Source organism: Mus musculus, chromosome 13 (genome assembly GCF_000001635.26).
Source record: "Mus musculus strain C57BL/6J chromosome 13, GRCm38.p6 C57BL/6J".
Taxonomy (NCBI): domain Eukaryota; kingdom Metazoa; phylum Chordata; class Mammalia; order Rodentia; family Muridae; genus Mus; species Mus musculus.
The window spans coordinates 109247310-109268174 of NC_000079.6; the positions used below are offsets into that span (position 1 = coordinate 109247310).

The window sequence follows — 20865 nt, forward strand, 5'->3', positions numbered from 1 at the left end:
GCCTTGACTGTAGTGAGGATGCTGACTATGCTATTTTTACATGTCTGAAAGGCATTTTTTTATTATGTTCATTACAGTTCTTTAACCATGTAAAACAATTACTGAGGATGAAAGAGAAGTATGCCTTCTCTCAGGCTGAAACTGTTGATTATTCTCAAGGAAAGCATTTTACACACACACACACACACACACACACACACACACACACATGGTGGTAGAGTTCTGGTCAGGCACAATAACTTGTGCACTTCTGTGTGTAGGTCGGGATAAACACAGCACAATCTATCTTTATTAGAGCAAGAGTGATTTAAAGCATGTTTACTGAGTAGTGCCTGGACATTACAGAAAGAGGAAAGGTAATGCTTTCCCATTCTCCAGTGCCTTCTGTAATGTGCAGACACTGTCACACTAGAGACACCGCAGGGACATGCTTGGTTAAGTGAAAATGCTAAAGAGCTAAAACGAAACACAGCCTTGAAAGTGCAGGGAAATGGAACCCAAGTTTTAATGGTGGTTGCTGATGCTTTCTTTAGTTCCTGCTATGCTAAGAAAAACAGAGGCTGTTCTTGAAGGATAAAGGGGCTTTTTGCCAGTGAGCACAGGAAAATGGATGAGGCTGAGGAGAAGAAATAAGTGTGGGGACTTAAGCACTGTTATTGGGAGTGTCTGCAGGGTCATTAAAAAATTGGCAATTTTTATAAAAATTTCAAGAATGCAGTTATCCTGGCACTTAACAGTCTGACTCCCAACTGTCTACTTAAAAAATAATACCTACAATATATAACCAAAGATTTACAAGGCTGTTGTTTTAAAGTGAAAACTGGAAAGCCAGAACGTCCTTCCAATGGCTGATGGTGACACTCTGGACTAGCAGGCATCATCAGCTAAAAATAGCAAAGGAGATCTTTGCTGCAGAACAAAATGAAGTTGCCAAAGGATCATGACATAGGACACTTTTAGGGAAGACTCCAAAAACATTTCTTTATAAGCACGTAATTATTCGCAACAGCTCAGGGCCTGCTACTCACTGTTTCATAATGTAGCCACCAACCACAGAAGCCCATTCATATGTAAAGAAATACAATCAGATAAAGTGTAAAATTCTGTTCCTTGCTATCCTGGTTCCATTTTTATGCTAATTTGAGTTTACTATGGCTGGGGACCATATAATCAAGATGGAAATAAATTCTGAAAGATAATAATAACCACCAGGCTACTGCATATGTGGAAGGCCAAGTTGGGTGACAGTGGGCCATAGGAACTGTAGATTTTTCTGGAAATTTTAAATTTCCTCACGGTGGAGATAAAAGCGCACATGATGTTAGATAACTTAAAGATGAATCCATTGGTAGGATTTAGAAAACATTGTCCATTTTCAGTGGATAGATTAACGAGAGTTGATTGGAGCACACTGTCTTCACCAGCTGAAAAGTAAACAGATAATAGAAAAATAAATCATACCAGGCCATTTCCTCAGGACCTCCCTACTGAGCAGTTTACTATCTTCCAGGCACTTAATGTCAAGGATCCTGGCCAACTGCAGTGAACCCAGAGCTGCTCTACTCTGGGGGTAGCAAGAACAGTTTTTTCTGCATATGCCTTTTCCCTGGCAACTGATTAAATAATTGGCTGTATATAGTTAAAGATCATAGTTGTGAGGCCTACTGAAATATATATTAGGATATATATATATATATATATATATATATATATTATATAGTAGGATTAGTATGAAGCAATCTCTATTTATTTTGTTAGGACTTGTACAATATTAATTTCAGAAAGGCGCTGGTATCTATAGCTCTGTGGCACAGTATGTATTTTCCTGGTGTGTGTGGCAACTTGCTTCAGTCTCCAACACTACAAAAACATAAGAGTAATCTCAGAAGAAGGTCAGATGGCTGCACATAATTTAGCAATCGTTTGAGCATTTTCAGGTCAGGATAACTTCTTATAAATCACTAGAAAGAAAAACATATGCCCATTTTTACGGCTACCCAGAAACTGACCATTAATATTAGGAACTTGATGGGAACATCTGTTGTGATAATTATTTAATATTAATTGGGGGCTTCTACCCCACCTTTGATCATTCAGTTACCAGATAAAAGACTCAAAACCTTTATGGGCAGATATCAGCCTTCTAAGCTACTAGTATCTACTTCCCCTCTTAATAACCCCAAGTTACAACATGCCATGTTTTGCCTGGGCTGCTCTTAATGTCAGTTGGCCAGCCCTCATGGCAATATTTTCATGGTTCACCTACCCCATAGTGTCTTCTCCTCTCTCCACCTTCTCTCTCTTCCCTCTTGTGGTCCTACCTCTGACTTCAAGCCCAGGAACCAAAACTTTGCCTATCTCTCTTCTGCTTAGATTTAGTCTGCAGGAAACTTTACTAAACCAATAGTTTTAAATTAAGGAGCAAGGTCACATAGTGTCACTTGGTGTATGTAAGGATTTCCTCTTACCCTGCAGGGCAACCAGACTTGGGGGTCAGTATTTAGCATTGAAATGCACAGCAGCAGACCATCCAAACCTCAGTAGCATCCTTCCTTGATTAATTGGTAGAGATTTAATGACGGTGAACTTTATTGATAAGTGTCATTGGCAATGGCTGATACTACACAGGAAAAGCATACACCCCAGCTGACAATGAGGTGGAATACTGCCTCTTATGAATTGGATTATTTTTTACAATATTTGTGCTTTCTAAAACAAAGCTTTTGTGGTTTTTTTTATTATGTAATTAGATTGTCTTCATAATTATTCCTGCCACTGGGGTGAAATACTCTGACCAGTGCAATGTAAGGGGCAAAGGGCTTATTTGGGCTCACAAGTCAATGTTATAGTCTATTGTTGCAAAGGGATCACAGCAACAAGAGCTTGAGACAGCTGGTCATTGGTGTCTTTGTGTCCACAGTGAAGTTGCTGAGAGAGGTGAATGTCAGCCCTCAGCTCCACCCACCATTTCTATGGTGCATGGTACCAATGCCAGCAAAGGTGCTACTTAAAATGAGTCTTTACATCTCAAATTAACCTAATCCAGAAAACACCTCACAGGCATGCCACCCCTCCCCCCTACACACACACACACACACACACACACACACACACACACACACACAAATAGGCCTGGAGACTTGTTTAGATCCTGTCATGTTGACAATATTAATATCACAACTAAATAAAAATGTATTTAGTAATTAGAATATTAGAAGACGATCAAACACAATAGCAATAGCAGAATGCAAAGAAATAGCATCACTTAACTCCAAGTTATTGTTCTCATTGTATAGACTTCACTGACTACTGATCACGGCTTACTCTCCTGTGTGTAGATACAGGGTAACGTTTTTGTCTATGGGTCATCTATGCACCATCTAAGGAATTTGGAAGTTCAGAATCTTATCTCTCCTGCCTGCCACACAAAAGCTGACTCTGCATAATGGTCTCCATGGGATTCTTAGCTCCACTGAAGTTGGAAAAGCATCATACTTCTTACGTCCTTAAGCTGGCTTTACACACCTTCTATCCAGCAGGATCTTCTCTTGCGATACATCTCTAGTCTTTCTTTGGCTTCATAAATGGCATAGCAGGCTATCTGCACTGTTGTCTTCTGGATCTGAGGTCCTCTCTCACCACCTCTATGAAGGTTATAGTTTTACCTATAGATATTAACTGAAGAGGGGAGTGGACGTAACTTGGAGAATGAGCATGGTAATGACCACATCCAAAGGAAGCTAGAACAAAGGAGGAACTGGACCACCACTCAATGTAGTCTTGGTTATCAGAAGAAGCTGTTTGTGTTTGTCCAATGTAAGTTGGAAACACCTAGCCCACTGTGAGACATACTTTAGGAAATGTAAGTTCAGAATCTCTTGGAGCCTAAAAGGCCAATTAAACCCCTGATGTTCTGAAAATCTGTTATTATGTAACAGTGAATATACCTCTCTCTCTGCCGCTTTACTATTTTAGAAGTAAAACAATACTTTGATTCCAAATATTAAATTAACTCAGGCATTGCTCTCCCACTCTGTCTCCTAAGCTGTGACTCAGATGTCAGAACGATTTTTTTTTATCTAGTTAGGGAAGAAATTTTCACAGGCTTCAGGGTTGTGATAACATTGGTAAGCCACCTGCATATAACCAAACTCAAGGAACTAATATTTTAGGCTTTTGTTCTTGTATATCAAAGCATGTTTTTTGATATATATATATATATATATATATATATATATATATATATATTTTATAGAAAGCATAGGGAGATGGATCAGCGGTTAAGAGCACTGACTCCTCTTTCAGAGGTCCTGAGTTCAATTCCCAGCAACCACATGGTGGCTCATAACCTTCTTCTTTTTCCATTTTGTACACAAATGTTTATTTCTCAATTAAACAGTCCCTTTAGAAGCAAGGAATGAATTCTAAATATCTGAATTTTTTATTCATAAAGATGAATAAAAAATGATATCCCTCCAGTAGAGTATGTATAGTCACTGTCCTTGGTCACTACTGGTATTTACTGTTTAACATCAAAAAATAAAAGTTATTTAAAGATCTTGCTACTAGATTTCTACCCCCTCCACTATGACCAGCTCTACACTGATCGGCAATGTTTTACAAGTTTATAGCATCAGATTGAAGCAAGTTTAAGGTGTGTAACAGCTGTAGTAGACACAAAGTTACAAGATATAGTCAAGTTCGTAACGAATATAGGTGTCCTTATCATCATTGTAGATTCGTGGGTAATATGATATGAGAGCATTCTGGGAGCCAATGTGGATGGAGTTGTGAATTTTCCAACACACATCTCTGAGCTGGGTGACACAGACCCTGTAAGTAATACTACAACATTCTGCCTGGTCCAATAGCAACCCTCAGGCCCTCCAGAGCTCTCATAATTGCCTGGATTACATGGGGAGATGTCGCAAACACATTAGGCCACACGTTGTTCAGTAAGTGATTCAGAGAACCCTCACAGTCAAATCCATAAACACCAAGTGGCATGTGTTGTACCATTGTGCTATCTGTCTGTCTGTGTACAAGGTCCCTATCCAATCCTCAAGTAAAGGCACTACAGCATAGTCTTTTCTCATTTCATCAATATACTCAAAGGAGGAAATAGAAGGCCCACAACCTTCTATAATGGGATCCTATGCCCTCTTCTGGTGTGTCTGAAGACAGCCACAGTGTACTCATATACATAAATAAATAATTCCTCAAAAAAAATAGCTCTATTGAGATGTAATCCACAAGTCACACAAGTTTACTCATTGAATGCATACACTAAACACTATGCTATATTTGGTTTGTTTGTTTTTGTTTTTGTTTTTGTTTTTGAGATAGGCTTTCTCTGGGTTCCCCTGTCCTGGACTCATCTTACAGACTAGACTGGCCTCAAACTCACAGATCCACCTGCCTCTGCTTCATGAGTGCTAGGACTAAAGGTGTGCACCACCACACCAGGCTAAACCGTCTCTTTTTGAGGTTTTAAAATCTAAGTAAAATAATAGGACCTTAGACTGGCATATGTAGGCTGAGAGATATTAAATGACGGGTTGGTGTTCATAGTGAATTAGATTGTGGGATTGGGAATAATTCCCTGCTTTTACAGTGCCTTATGTCAGTGTCCCCTCTACACAATAGATTCCAGAGGACTCCCTATAATTAAGTATAAAATTGCTATCCTTTAAATGGACTCTCTTTCAAAGATTATTATTTGCATATGTTGAATAATTCCAATTGCAATTATATGTCACTTAATATAGATATTTGTATTGAAATATTTTATCTCTTAAGAACCAGACACAAAAAGAAGAATGATTATGGTAAATGTTATCTTTAGACCATGAGAAGTTTACAAATTATATTACACTAACTTTTTAAAAGATCCTAAGAACTATTTCCTTGGTAATGTGATGTGTGTTGGGTGAACAGAGATGGAGAGATGAGAAAATGGGCTTATTGGTGTTGGGATTTTCAGTGGATTTCAATATAGATTGTATTCTATTCCTCTGAGCTTAGGGTACACAATCGATTGTGCTCATTTTCATAATGATCTGTAATATATGGATATGAGGAAAGACAATAAATATTTCCTTATTCTTATGCATTGTCATTAAGGACAAAGTGGACTCAAGAGTTTCTATGTTGTGATACAAGGAACCATTAGGGGGAGTTTGTAGATCTCTTAGGTTTGACTCTAAGATACTTGGTGATGTTTTGATGTGCATGACCTTGAGGAAGAGATAAAACTTTTCTTTTATAACTAGCTCTATTAACCTCAGAACGTAAGTCATAGTGTCTGCTTCCTTGGAGTGCTAATGATGGCCAAACTGAGTGATGAAGGGTCATGCTGACGTGTACTCATGCTTCTTGCACTTCTGCCTCGTGGCCTCTTCAGTGATTCAGTGGGCTAGGGTGGATACTCTTCAGATATTAGATGTTTGATATGGGATATTGGACCATTGAGATCTGCCAGTTAAAATGCTTGATTATTCCTTCCACTGTGGGAGTAAAAACTCCGATATCATAAAATGTGATAATGTTATAGGTTTTCGGACCATCAAAACCCAGCATTATTTTTCATGTCTAAGTAGTATTTAGAAGGGTCATTCTGGAGTTTGTTTTAGCAACTAGGAGTGGTTATCCCTCAAAGTCTTATTTAAGTAGATGTTTCAGGAGGAAAGAAAGCAACACTAATTTAAATTATATTGATGTTTTTCCATCAGACATGCAGGAATCATGAATCATGCCACTTTAATGTTGTTGAGACAGTGTTCTATACAATGTTAACTTTTAAACAAGGTGACACTTATCTAACACTTAGATTAATCTGGGAACATTCAACAGGCTTGATCATTTCATTAAAATGAACCAGGACTGCACTGTATAGCAAAAATATAACTCTAACGTAAGTGAGCGCATGCATTCATCTTGATCAACGACTTGTAAATACCCTGAAAATGGTAGCAGGTCTCTGATGATTAACTAGGTGGGCCTTAATTAGTGGTATGTATAATTGATTATACTAAGAAATATCCAATCAATTTGACTTCATTATTTCATTGTGTGCTCAGATAAAGCCAATGCGCAAATCTGAACAGTTAGTGCCTCATTAACTGCTTTCTACTTCATAAATTTACACTGAACAGGAATGGACTTCAAAATCATCATTTTCCAAATTATAAAATAGGTTGCTATCAGATTAGCCACATTTAAACCTCACCATACATTACCTACCCAACTACCAAGTTCTTTTCTTCTCTTTTCTCTTTTCCTCTTTCTTTCTTTCTTTCTTTCTTTCTTTCTTTCTTTCTTTCTTTCTTTCTTTCTTTCTTTCTTTCTTTCTTCTTTCTTTCTTTCTTTCTTTCTTTTCCTTCCTTCCTTCCTTCTTTCCTTTCTTTCTTTCTTTCTTTCTTTCCTTCTTTCTTTCTTTCTTTCTTTCTTTCTCTCTCTCTCTCTCTCTCTCTCTCTCTCTCTCTCCTTCCTTCCTTCCTTCCTTCCTTCCTTCCTTCCTTCCTTCCTTCCTTCCTTCCTTCTTTTTAAATTTAGTAGAGTCTAAAACCTAACATCTTTCCCTCCTTAAACCACTTTCTTTGTCCAGGCTGGTGCTAGCCTTTCCATGTGCAATGTTTTAACTTTTAGCTCAAGTACTGCTTCATATTCATCGTTCTCTATCTGTTTAGCCTTTCTACATTCTTTTTATCCCGTTAAACTACTCATTCTGATTATGAATTTGATATTTCACATTTACTTTCTTCATTGGTAGGATTGTAGATACCATTTATTTTTAGATAGATATTTTTAATGTCATTATGGTGAAGCCACTGGGGAAATAGCTGGGAAAAATAAAAGTTTCAGAGGGGAAGGAATGGGGCGACAGAAGGTGTTAGGTGAGTAGACTCATAGTTCGTTCTGTATAGTCTGAAACTGAGAGAGAGAGAGAGAGAGAGAGAGAGAGAGAGAGAAAGGTACTTAGGTTAGAGGCTTGGCTCAGCTGTGATGAGCACTAGCTGCCCTTCTGGAGAGAGCCAGGGTTCATTCTCAGCACTCACATGACACCTAACAATTGCCTGCAACTCCTGTTCCTAGAGGTCTGATGTCCTCTTCTGGCCTCAAAATAAAATAGACAAGGAAAGAAGGAAGGGAGGGAGGGAGAGAGGAAGGAAGGAAGGAAGGAAGGAAGGAAGGAAGGAAGGAAGGAAGGAAGGAAGGAAGGAAGGAAGGAAGGAAAAAAGAAAGAGATCTCTGCCAGCTAGCCTAGATGCTGAACACTTTTAAAAGTTCCACTCCACAGTGTCCTGCTGTGCTTTTAGAGAAAGCGACATTATAATTGTGTCATAGTAATTTGTAGTGACATGAACTCTGAATGTAGTAAATTTGTGGTGAAAGTTTAAGATGGCATTTGGCAAAGTGGAAAACTACTATGGGCTTTAATTAAAATGGCATCACATTAAAGGAGTATAGCTATATAGATGGGGAAAAAAAACACTCAGGAATTCCACCTCGAGCTGCCCTGCCTCCACAAGAACTCCCTGACTTGGCAGGAGCCACGGTTTGTCACAGTGTATGTTCTGAGTGCAGCCAAGGTTACATTTGTTGTTAACTAGAACAAGAATTCGGGGCACTTAAGGGCCCATTATTTTCCCTAGTAGTAGCCATAATTAATTTAAATATCAGATCAGCTTTCTTTTCAACACAGTGTGGTATAAAGTCAAAATAAGAGACTACATCGTAGGCACAGATTTAAATCCCTAGTATATCACTGCTGAATGATAATGGCCTTTGGCCCCATGGTCCTAGCCATATAATAGTGGTCCTCTGGGATGCCTGTAAGAATTAAGTAAAATAAAATGCAAAATTCTAGGCATGTAACTGATATCTACTAAATACAAATTTTAGTTATATGGACTACTCATAGGATGCTCATTCTGTACTAAGTACTTCCTTACTGTGTGTGTTCATGTATGTATGCATGTTTGTACATGTGTGCATGGTATATGCCTGTGTGTATGTGTGTCTGTGTGTGTTATATGCCTGGGTTCCTGTATGTGTGTGTGTGCTCATGTGTGTATGTATGTGTGTGCGTGTGCGTGTGCGTGTGTGTGTGTGTGTGTGTGTGTGTGCTTGTATGGATGCTGGAGATTGATATTTGTTGTGTTCCCATATCTTTCTCCACTTTGTTTTTTTGAATCAGGGTCTCTCATTGAACTTTAACCTAGAGCACTCTGGCTCAGCAAGAGTAGCAGGCCAGTGAGCACAAGGGACTCCTCTGTCTCTCCCTCTGCAGCGTTAGGATTGCCTGTGCACACTGCCATAATTGACATTTATTTACTTTTTGTTTTCATGTGAGTGCTGTACATCTGAGCACAGGTCCTCACATTTGTGTGGCCAGCACTTTACCAGCCAGGCCATCTCTCCTCCCCCGGATCCTTGATGTATTTTTCTGCAAAGGTTTTTATGTAGATGTGGTTGCTACCCTATTTTCCAAATAAAGGACTAAGTCACCAAACTAATAGAGAAAACACAGAAGCTAGGGTTCAAATCAGGCTTTTCTATTGCAAACAGAGCCCACACCCTCTCAACTATTATTCAGCATAGCCTCACCCATTCTGGCTATTTCCACTGAGCACATCCCGTGGGCCATTTGAATGCAGTCTCACTTCAATGCGTATTTACCTAATTAAAACAAACTGGGGACAAGCAAACAATGCTATTTAGTCAAGTATAAATCATTTTAATTTGTCCATTCTTTTGAATGGGCCACATCATTGTTTCCTTTCAACCGTGGGAAACCCAGCACTCACCTGAATACAGACAGGCACGTTTAATAAGTCCCAGAACCTTCATAAATCGTGTCTTCTTTGTGTGACAGTTTGTGAATAATTAATGAAGCAACATATTTTGGAGTGCTTTGGAAAGTATCCTAAATATATAGAATAGTTTTTTTTTGAAGATTTACCAAGAGGTGACTAGGAAAGATAAATGCTATCTGCTGTTCCAAGCATGGGTGCTAGTGATGTCATTTAAGGATTTCACCTATGCTCAAATTTCCACTTGCTGAAATCTAAGGCCTTGTTTGGCTCTTATAGTGAGTATAGTATTTTCAGACAAGTTCCCTAGAGCTAATTTTTAAGAGATTCCATGTAAAAGGTAGGTTGCTGAGTGCTCTTGTTGGAAGAGCGCTCTCTGACCCCAACATTATTATGCAGAACATCACCATTTTGTCCAAATGCTACTCAGTAAACGATTTGCTTTTCCTAAGGCAGTGATTTTTAAGTGCGGTTTCACCACGCAGTGGGGTTTTCCTAGTAGATCCAAGAGAGTAGCAGAGAATTCTCAAAACAGAATTAAGTTTTTATTTCTAGAAAGTAGCACATAATGCATCGTTTGGAGAATTCGAAGGAGTAGGGGTGACTCGCAGGTGCACCTAAGGACAGCAATTGGTCTTTGAAGATACCCTCAGTCCTGCAGCTACCCAAGAACCAAACCACCCCCCAACCCACGGTGCTCCAGGGCAGTGGAGATTGGCCAACAACCTTCCCCAGGCTTGGTCCATGTCTAACCACAAGGCTTGGTGAGGTTCCAATAGGCAATTTCTCTTCTAGTTTAGCTAAATTGTGATACTCAACAGTGAGCCCTGTCCTTATGCATGGCCACGAAGGGCCATTTAGAAGAAGACCACAGTTCAAATAATTTACTTTTCTTAACAGCCTTATTTGGGGTCACTGAAAGCAAGAACCAGGATCTAGGTGTGCCTCAATGTAGTGATTTTGCCAACAGAGCCCATGATTGCTGGTAATAGGTCTTCATTTGGTCACTCAGCTCAAACTATCTACTTAGAACTAGCCCTAGTATTTTGTCTAGTCCTTTTTCTGTAAAAAGTGTTGCCCTTGCTATCTGTCCTTAGAATTAAACTCCCTGAGGGCAAGGGCAGTGTCAAGCTATCCTTCATTCATATGCACACAGTGTGTGCACAGGTTTAGGGCCAGCTAGTAGGTTATGGACCATAATGGATTTTATAATAACTTTAGGACCTCATACTTTTGTGTCTTTAGGGTTTTCTTCATCACACATGCACATGGTTTTCAGCATATTTTTCTGTATCTGATGAGATGGTTTTCTGAGTATTCTGGTGTAATTTTCTAAGCATTGTTTTTTTTTTTAATTTAAATTAAAGTAAATTTCTTGAGGGCAAGCACTGTACAGCTATACAGCCATTTTATATAACTCTAGATGTAGATTTTTTTTGCTTCCCATCTTACTTTATATAAATAACTATATATGTATATAGTTATACACACACACACACATATATATACATATATATGCATGTGTGTATGTATACTTTCAAAATAATTATTATAGTCACCTGCAGCACATGTAAGTAGAATTAATATGCATAGATGTTTGATTTTTATTTCACTGAGAAATGTTGTCATTTAATGTTGCAGATTGTGAAAACCTTTTATATCCATAGCAGTGTTTCTAGGGGTGAATTAAGTAAAACAAAACAAAACAAAACTTAATTCTTCAAATTTCAATCTTTGGATGAAGTATTCAAATTAAACCATGGAATGTGTGTCCTAGTGAATTGTTACAGGCAAGATGGGTGGAGGTGAATTGTTACAGGAGAGATTGGTGGAGTAGCTGATCTTAGGTTTTGCTGAACAGAACTTCAGAGCATCTTTTCCGTATCTATAACATTTGAAAGTCAAAGACTTTACTTTTAAGGGGCAACAAGGCTGGGGAGAAGTATGGACACTTACAGTTAACAGAGACTATAGAACTGTTTCATACCGCCTCACAGCCCCCCATTCCCAAACATTGTATCTAATTATTTAACCCTCCATTTGGGGGGAGGGGGCTGGAGGTATTTTGTAGCTCCTCAAAGAGGTATTGTTTTTTCAAGTGTAAAATAATCTGAGATCCCCCAAAAGTCACCAGGGTGCTAGAGATAGCCCTGTGCCAGACTCCTGCTCTTTCCCACCATTCCAGGAGCCACACAACACAGAGAGTTAATCAGGTTTTATTGCTTGCTTCCTTGTATTAACATTTTCTTCATTTTAATTTACTCCCTTCCGGTAAGAAAATACTTTCTTTTCTTTATTTTAAATCTTCTCTAAATAAGTTTATTGAAGCTATATTTTCCACAAATTGAAATATTCTTTTAAAAGAAATTATGAAAGGCTTGATTTATTTTACCCTCTCGTGGCTGAATATCAATTAAACATAACATAATGTAACAATTGAAACCTTACTTCTTTCTTTTTTTTTTTTTTTTAACTATTTCTGTGAAAATAACCAGTTCCTTGCAGGAGGAGGCAAGTTTAACTACAAAGAGATTACAAACAAGTTTGTGGGTCTGAATAGTGTTGCTTGGTGCTTTGAAAGAACCATAATTAACAAGGTTGTAAAAGCCAACAGTCTCTGTTCACGTCCTTCCTGTGTAACGTTTTGAAACCTTTGGTTTGTCTCTGGAGGGGGGAGTATTCGCTTATGATTTGTCTCATAGGATACATCAGACTGAATTTAGAAGCAGGGAACCATTCCTTCTTGTCTAGCTACTGGATATTTATTCTTCCCTTATTAAAGGGGGAAAAAAAAGAATTAAGAAAGAAAAGGAAGGAAGGAAGGAAGGAAGGAAGAAGGAAGGAAGGAAGGAAGGAAGGAAGGAAGGAAGGAAGGAAGGAAAGAAAAGGAAAGGAAAGGAAAGGAAAGGAAAGAAAAGAAAAGAAAAGAAAAGAAAAGAAAAGAAAAGAAAAGAAAAGAAAAAAAAAGAAAAAACTAAAGCACTAGTAATTTTCTTTTATGAATGTAGACCATAGGGAGATAAATAGCCCCTGCCTGCCTGAGAGGAAGGTCAAGTTCCAAGTTTTTCTTTCCTTTACATTCAGGAATAAGCAAATGGAAAGGCAGGCCAAACAGAGGAGTAGCAGGCGTCTGATGGTTAAGCCCTCCCCCCAGGACTTTTTATGTACATAAGCAGGAGTCACTGGAGCAGCTGCGCCGCATTAGTTCCGATAGTTTAACAGGCTGCTCTGCAGGCTGACAAAAGCCGAGCTAGCGCGGTGGCTTCCCTCCATGTTCCCGAGCCTCCCGAGCTCTGCTCGTCAAGTGATCTTTGGCTGGGGCTGGGGGAGGAGGGTGACGTTGAACAGGCTTCGGCGGGGGAGTGTGCTCGCCTGGTCTACACCCAGCAGCCTGCACCGAGAGACTGAGGCAGGGGCGGAATGAACTAACAGCAGCTGGATCCGACCTGTTTCCCTGGACATTCCTCAGACTCCGGATCAAGGGACTCACTGGAAACAGGCCAGGCAACCACGTTGCCCTGGATTGTGGCCAACTGTACAAAGTTGACCAGGAAAATGGCTCAGCAGACGACAAGCCCGGACACCCTTACAGTCCCTGAAGTGGATAATCCGCATGTTCCAAACCCATGGCTCAATGAGGATCTTGTGAAATCCCTGCGGGAAAACCTGTTGCAGCACGAAAAGTCAAAGACAGCGAGGAAATCCGTTTCTCCCAAGCTCTCCCCGGTGATTTCTCCCAGGAATTCCCCCAGGCTCCTGCGCAGGATGCTTCTGAGTAGCAACATCCCCAAACAGCGCCGCTTCACAGTGGCACATACATGGTAAGGTCTGCACCGACCCCTGAAATGTTAGCCATACCGTATGGTTCAGTGATTTTTGCTCCTCCTGCAGCCTTGGGGGTGGGGAGGAAGATCTCTATTCCACTCCTGTGATTTATCGGAAGTAATCTACCTCCATAGTATGTCCCACCGATGCCCAAGTCAGGGCAGGAATCCTAGAGATAGGTAATAGGAGTGGTTGAGGTGGGTGGTTCTAAGAGCTCAGTCTCTATTGCAAGTTCCTACAAGAAAATTGGATTCCAGATGTCCAAAAGGAATGTAGGTTTGCTCCCATACCTAAGTAGTGGCGTTTCTTTGATTTCTTATGCTAATATCCCTACCAGGTTCTCCTAATTGGACCAGAACAGAGGGGAGGCTCCTCACACTTAGCGTCTCCTGAGTGATACTCCGTGCAAACAGAGATGCTCACAGTAGTGTGTACAGATGAGCCCCTCCCCCCCGCCCCCCAAACTGCCTCCAGCTTTATTGTGTTGATAATTTTCATCGTGCCTTTTCAGGGAAGAGGAAAGGGATTAGGAAGCCCGCAGGAAGTGATGGGCAACCCCTTGTTACTCTGATCTTGTTTTTCTTGAATTTGAATGCTTTGAATGTTTTGCACTTATATTTCCTTCATGAATATTTTATCATCTTTATAATGGGTGAGGTTATTTTATGCACTTGCTTCCATGTTTTGTTTGTTTTGTTTTGTTTTGTTTTTTCTGGAGGACTTTCAATATTTTCTTGCTCTTGAAAATATCAAATATTGAACTGAAGCCATGGGGCACCTTCCTCGGAGTTTCTGCCTAAGAATAGGCAGTTTAAGTCTTGTGTCTGCAGGTTCCTCTTCTGAGGTCTGTGGTACAGGGCTAGTTAACTTTAGCCACTCCAAGGCATTATACACGTACTATGTCTACATTTGGATAAAAATGAATGTAAAGTATGACATATTTTACATAACAAAAAGAGAGGAAGTGTGTGAGATGGGGAACTAACTCTATAATTTCTACAGAGTTTTCTTAACTTAGCCAGTGGGTCTGAGTTGAAAAAAATAAAAACAAAGCAAAACAGAAAGATGATGCAAGGAAGGACGCAGTCACAAGGGGAGCCCGATCTGAGTGACAAGCTTGTATTCAGTGACAGCACAGATAAAAGGCATGTCACACTCAAAGACACAGCCAACCCCAGAGTGTTCATTTTCAATAGCTAAACGGCTGACTAAGTAGGAGAACCTGTTGTCTTCTAGATTTTTAACTAGATGGCAAAGATTCAGTTCCATGGCACCTAGTAGTCATACAAGGGATAAGGCAAATGTTGGATTTTTCAGTGTTAATTTTTTATTTATTTATTTATTTATTTATTTTGGATCTGGAAAATGATGAGTGTTCCTCTGAGGAAGATGTCGTTGGATAATTTGTCAACAGTAAGCAGTGGATGAGAGAGAGGCAGGACAAACAGTGTATGATGCTGGGAAGGAAGGGGTTGGCTCAAGACCATGCACTAAGGACCAGGCAGGAAAGCCAGTTAAAGGTCTCATAGAAACAGAACCAGCCTTTGGGCAGCCTCTGTGCGCTTTAGAATTATATTCCCTAAGATTGTCTGCATTGCTGACAGGGTAGGCTTCACTCACCGCTTGATCTCAGACTACGTGAAGCAGCCTAGAGTTCATCTGAAGGTTATTGGAGCTTTTTGGACATGTTGGGTATACGGAAGGCAGGAAATCTCATGAAAACAGGCTTTCTTCTGAAATCCACTGCACTTCCTTTTCTGATGCTGTCTGGAAAGCCTCCAAGCACATGGTTTCTACTAGTATTCCTTTCTGGCCTATCCGCTCTCAGTCAGATCAGGTGGCATTAAAAAAAAGCCAGGGAAATGGAAAAGATATAGATGCTATTGATCCTTAATTAACTTAAGAGGAAAGAGTTTCCCTCAGGAAACTCTGGGAGGTGCAAATAGCACCTCAATGTTTTCATTTTGTTTCAGTGGAGCCCAAGGCTTTCAGCCATGCCACAGGTATCTGCAGTCAACCATGTCATCTGAGCTTCAGGCTTTGCACTAAGCACAAGGCAGAATTTCTTTTCAATTATTCATTCATAATTTTATTTATGAGCATGTGTTGTTTAAGTATACGCTACAGCATTTTAAGGGTGTAACGCAGGCATGCACACACACAAATGTAATGGGTATGTAACTGTAGTCAGACTTCCTACTTCCAAATGCTTCGTATGGTCCTGCCTCGGAATGTTGGCCCCTACTGGTGGTATCCTGTCCACTTAATGCATGTATAAACAGTATGCACTTAACTTGGATGTTTATATCTTATGTGTAATGGTTAGGAAGTTGAACAAGCATTTTTTCTTGGTTCTAAGTAGTTTACATTGTAATTGAAAAAAAAATATGGTTGGAAGGCATGTGTTTCTGTTGTAGAGCTTGTTGCTCTATAAAACCGCCTCCCAGTCTCAGTGCATTGACTCAGTGTGTAGCATTTACTCACTTCAGCCTTTTTGATTCTGGTAGAGGGCAGGTTGCTTTCAAATGATGAAGGGGCATGGGATCCTACCATCTTGTGGTTCTCTTGCTCAAGACAGATTTCTCAAGGTTGTCAACCAATGCTGAATAAGGATAAAGAACATGAAGGATGGCAGGAGTGAGTGCTTACAAGGCAAGTCCAGAAGCACACAGAACACGGAGGCTTGTTTGCTCTAGAACTCAGCTCTGCACTCACATCTAATTTTGGGGCTCTTGTAAACCTCTGAAGTAAGGATCATATCAAAACAATACGTTTGTTAGGTTTGTTGAATGGAAAGAACTTGACCAGAAGTAGACGTTAGAAGTGAGTTTGGTCTACACTGCTTTATGTTCCTGGGCTGGTCTTGAGCTTCCAACCACCTGGCCATGAATGGAGCACACACACACATACACACACACACACACACACACACACACACACAAACACATACACCAGTTAATTTTAAAATGCCTGGGCTAAATCTAAGACTGTGCACTCCTAAACCTCCTGCTGCTACCCCAGGCCCAATGGGGAAGTGGCCAGTGAAATCTCCCATGGCTGCTTGGCTCTGTTTCCTGCAGCTCTTATATCCAACCATCTCCCACCACTTCCTGCCAAACCTCCTCTCCCCCTGTGTCCTAGCCTGCCCAACTCTAAAGATCCCAGCCTGTCTCCCTTTGCCCAGTCATTGACCACTGACATCTTTATTGGTCAATCAAAATCTAATTGGGGACAAGGACCTTTAGCATTTGGACACACAGATTTCCCATTGAATCAAAACATTAGAACCAGTCTCCAACAGTAGACCTTCCTTATACCTGCCAATCAGTGTAGGATGCCTTCAGCTTGAATGTTAGGTGTTCGTTTTTTTTTTTTTTTTTTCTTCTTCCTTTTTTCTTTCTTTCTTCTTCTTTTTTTAACCTTCTATATTCAACACAAGGGCCATTGATTAACCCACCAGAGAGCCAGGGTTCTGTTCTACTCATCTTGAAACATCCATACTTCATGTCATGACTGGCCAATAGTGAATACTCAATAAATATCTCATAGCTAGAGTGACTGATCAACATTTTAGACCTCTTGTACCTTTTAAAAGGTCTCCTCTTTAGTTCCCTACGCACCCCATTTCACCTACCTGTTTCCTGTGTTTACCAAGCACATCTTCATTTGCTTTTCCTGTCCATTTAAAATGCAGCTTACACAGTTGACCAAAGGCCCGAGGACTATGAGACTTAAACAGGCAGCAGCTAAGCTGTTAGAAACCAGGCGGCGAAAGGATCCTTGCAGTTGAATTTTTGATAACTTGCTTAACATATACTTTGATCTCCCTGCTTCCCAATTTCCCAGGCATAGCACCCAGAGCTCTGGTTTTCTCTATGATAATTATGTGTAACTTAGAGTGCATTTCATGGGGAGAGATGCTTAGTAAGCATGGTTACTATTATTTTTATTCCATGCACTAAATCCTACTCATAGCTTTGGTCTGCATCACATTCAGGATGATGTTTATATTTCTAGATGGCTATAACTTGTCACTTGTTTGTCCATAGAGTGAATTAAATTTGTCTTAATATTTAGTGAGTGAGAGTAATTTATTTTTTAAACCATGGGAGAAGAGATGAAGAAGAGTATTATTGCTGGGGGGGGAGGGGAGGGGGACCCTCCCCTTTCACACATCTCTTAAGTCTTTGCTCTCTGAGAGCTTCCCAACGAAAAGTAATCTTGCCCTATTTAGATTTCTGTAGCAGTTTACTTTTCCCACTCTCTCAACAATTGCTGGTAATAATCGTATCTTGAAACATCAGCGGCAATTTCCTGGACTGCCTGTGTGTGAGGGCTACAACTTTCACACATCCATGCTTGCCTCCACTGTTTCACAGATTGAACTTAACATATACTATATTCCGTTCCCTGACTGTACGTAGGATTCTGATTTCATCTTAGTAGGGAGTTTCCTATGACATCATCAGGAATGCCACGTCTATGGAATTCCCAATAAAGACAACCAAACACCCAGTGTCAGTTTATTTCAGAGTAACCAGTCAGGAAATTGTGTTCATAGTTTTGGGGTTTTTTTCTCACTTAGTTTTAGCACATTTCCCTTATGTTAGGCCCAAGTAGGGCCCATGAAGGAAAAGAACTGCTGATTCCTGTACTGGGGACCTTAAAAGTCAGTGTTCAGCCATGATTAAGTTACAAAACCTGTGCTCTTTCTTTTTCAATTTCTGTGGGTTTTGTTTTGTTTTGTTTTTTATTTTTGAGACAGAGTCATGTTATGCAACCAAGTCTGGCCTAGAACTCACTACCTAGCCCAGTTTGGTCTACAACTTTCAATCTTTCTGATTCTAACCCCCTGAGTTAGGGTTAAAGGCTTGTCCGGCCACATCCAGCTCATTTCTCATTCTGTTCAGATGGTGCTTAATAGTAATTATGCCCACTTTTAAGTTAGGACATTTTCCTCTGCATGCAGTATAAACCCAGATATCCACCATTGAGAGTTTTTAAATGTCATCACTTCATCAGTATTTGCTTATGGTCTCCCTACCTCACAGTGCTAGGGACAACACCCAGAATCCCCTGTGTATGTAGCTCTCAAAAGCTGTTTCTTAAATTTATATATGTCAAAAACTAAGTAAAGATTTTCTAAGATGAATAATGCGATGGAGATTTTCCTTCCCAGTTGAGGACTAGATGGTGTGTTACACACACACACACACACACACACACACACACAAGTGAAAGGAGATGTTATAGAGTGCACAGCAGTGACAGGAGAGCAAAGGCCTTACCTTTATAAGCTCCGTGTATACACATGTGTCTTTAATTAAAACATGTTCAAAGGAAGAAATACTTACAACAGCTTGAAATAATAAAGCACATTAGCATTAGGATTTGACTCATTGACGTGCCTCTTTCAAAGGCTTTTGTCAACCACCGAAGCTTTGTAAGGAGTAGATGACACAGCCATACTTATTTATTCATATAGTTTCTTCATTAGGTATATAATTACTCGTGATTAAACGTGACTACTTACTCCTCGGTCATCCTTCTTCCTTCAGCAACTGAAAGTTCAGAAGTTCCTAGAGTGAGATAGATACTACGAATTCTATTCAATTCACAAGAGAGGGAAGAAATTGTCACCTCTAAAGGAAATGCTGTTTCTTTTAGAGTGTAGAGGCTAAACACACATAAGTAGGGTTTTGAAAGCTATGACTATTTTTGAAGACTGTGGACTTTCTTTTTCTACCTCTTGTGTTTAGCTCTCAGGCTCCTGCTCTCTTCTCCCTATCTCTCATCCCCCAACATATGGAGAGACTAGCATTATTGTTGCTCTCCTTGCACGTAGGAGCTTGTGTGAGGACTTCAGGTGAAGAGTGATACTAGTCTGGGATGTCTAAGGAAAACCATAGAGGGAACCTATTAAACACCTTGGCCATGTTTCAAGTGACCATGTTTGAAGCGGCCGACATCTCAGACGTCAGCTGTGACCCTGCTGTTTTCTTAGTGTCTTTAGCTTTTGAAGTGAGCATGAAAGCTCTTATTAGCTTTCATTAAAACCGGAAGACTTCAGAAGGACACTTCTCTTGTAGGACACAGTAAGTGACCCAGAATATTTGCTGCATTACAAAAATCAAAAGGTGACAATTATTTATTGAGAGAGAAAATAAGGACCGATGGAGCCAGCTCTTACGACCCCTATGTACTTCCTGTGACCATAACTATTTATCTGAATGGCGGAGCCTGTTTTTAACCAGCTGAAGCTGTTGCAGTCATGATGAGTACGCCATCCAACCAAAGCATAGGCTTGAAAACACAAGGCCGAATAACTGAGGAGAAAATTTTTTAAAAAGATCATTTGAACAATGTAAATTATAGGTTTACTTTTTTAATTTATTCTTTGCAAATTAAAAAAAAAGTTTAGTTCCTGGGACTTCAGGTGACTAGATGAATGTTGCCACTTTGTAAATTTTGTTCTTAGGCGAAAAGCTATCCATATTTTTTCCTAGAGTAGCTGCCTCAGGACGAAGTTAATCCGCCATTGGGAAAAGAGAAGCAGGATTTTACAAATTGCTTTACTTTGGAGAAGAAATTCGTGTTTTTAAAGCCATGGCTGACTTAGTAGAGTGGGAGCTTAGCATTTCCAGGCTTGCTGGCCACCTGATGACCTTGGTCATTCAACCTCTCAAGTAATAGTTTCCCTAATTCAGAAGTCTTATGGCTGCAAAGATACATGGTATTTACAAGGTAAAAAAAATCTATAAAATCACTAAAATCTATAAATTGATAACAAACTACATTTTAAGATATGAAGAGCAAGTCCCAGAGCCAGTGGCTATGTCCAGGCATGGTACCCTGAGTTCTATCCCAGAAATCTATGTCAAGGTAGTTTTTTGACCCCCACACTCTTGCTATGGTTTGTGCACTCACCTTAGATGCTGAGGCATAGGCAGATATCACAGAGCTACCCTCATGCAGTGGCGTCCACCAATGCCTCTTCACCATTTACTTCTCCTGATATTACCACTCTTCAGACTGTCAAATTCCACTCACATTTCTTTCCTTTCCCTACATGTCTACTGAGACTATTACAGAGGTAAGGATTCTATAGAATGGCAGTGAGTTAATAGAAAGGCATCTGACTTTATTTGTTATAGGTGTGGTTTGTAGGAAAGTTGTCATCTTTTATTTCTGGAAGAAAAAAAAAATACCCCAAACAAAAAAACAA

General features: G+C 39.9%; 1 protein-coding gene across 3 annotated transcripts in view; it reads left to right on the top strand.

The window, feature by feature from the left end:
* Pde4d (phosphodiesterase 4D, cAMP specific) overlaps positions 1-20865 on the top strand; it is a 1301793-nt gene that overhangs the window by 593133 nt on the left and 687795 nt on the right. The window contains exon 1 of one of the 3 annotated variants that reach the window (XM_006517644.3): positions 8208-13636. The exons of the other annotated variants lie outside the window; for them this stretch is intronic. Within the exon in view, the coding sequence (XP_006517707.1) occupies positions 13371-13636 (266 nt within the window). The 5' untranslated portion in view covers positions 8208-13370. Of the gene's footprint in view, positions 1-8207; positions 13637-20865 lie in introns of those variants that run through there. 3 annotated transcript variants of the gene reach the window in all.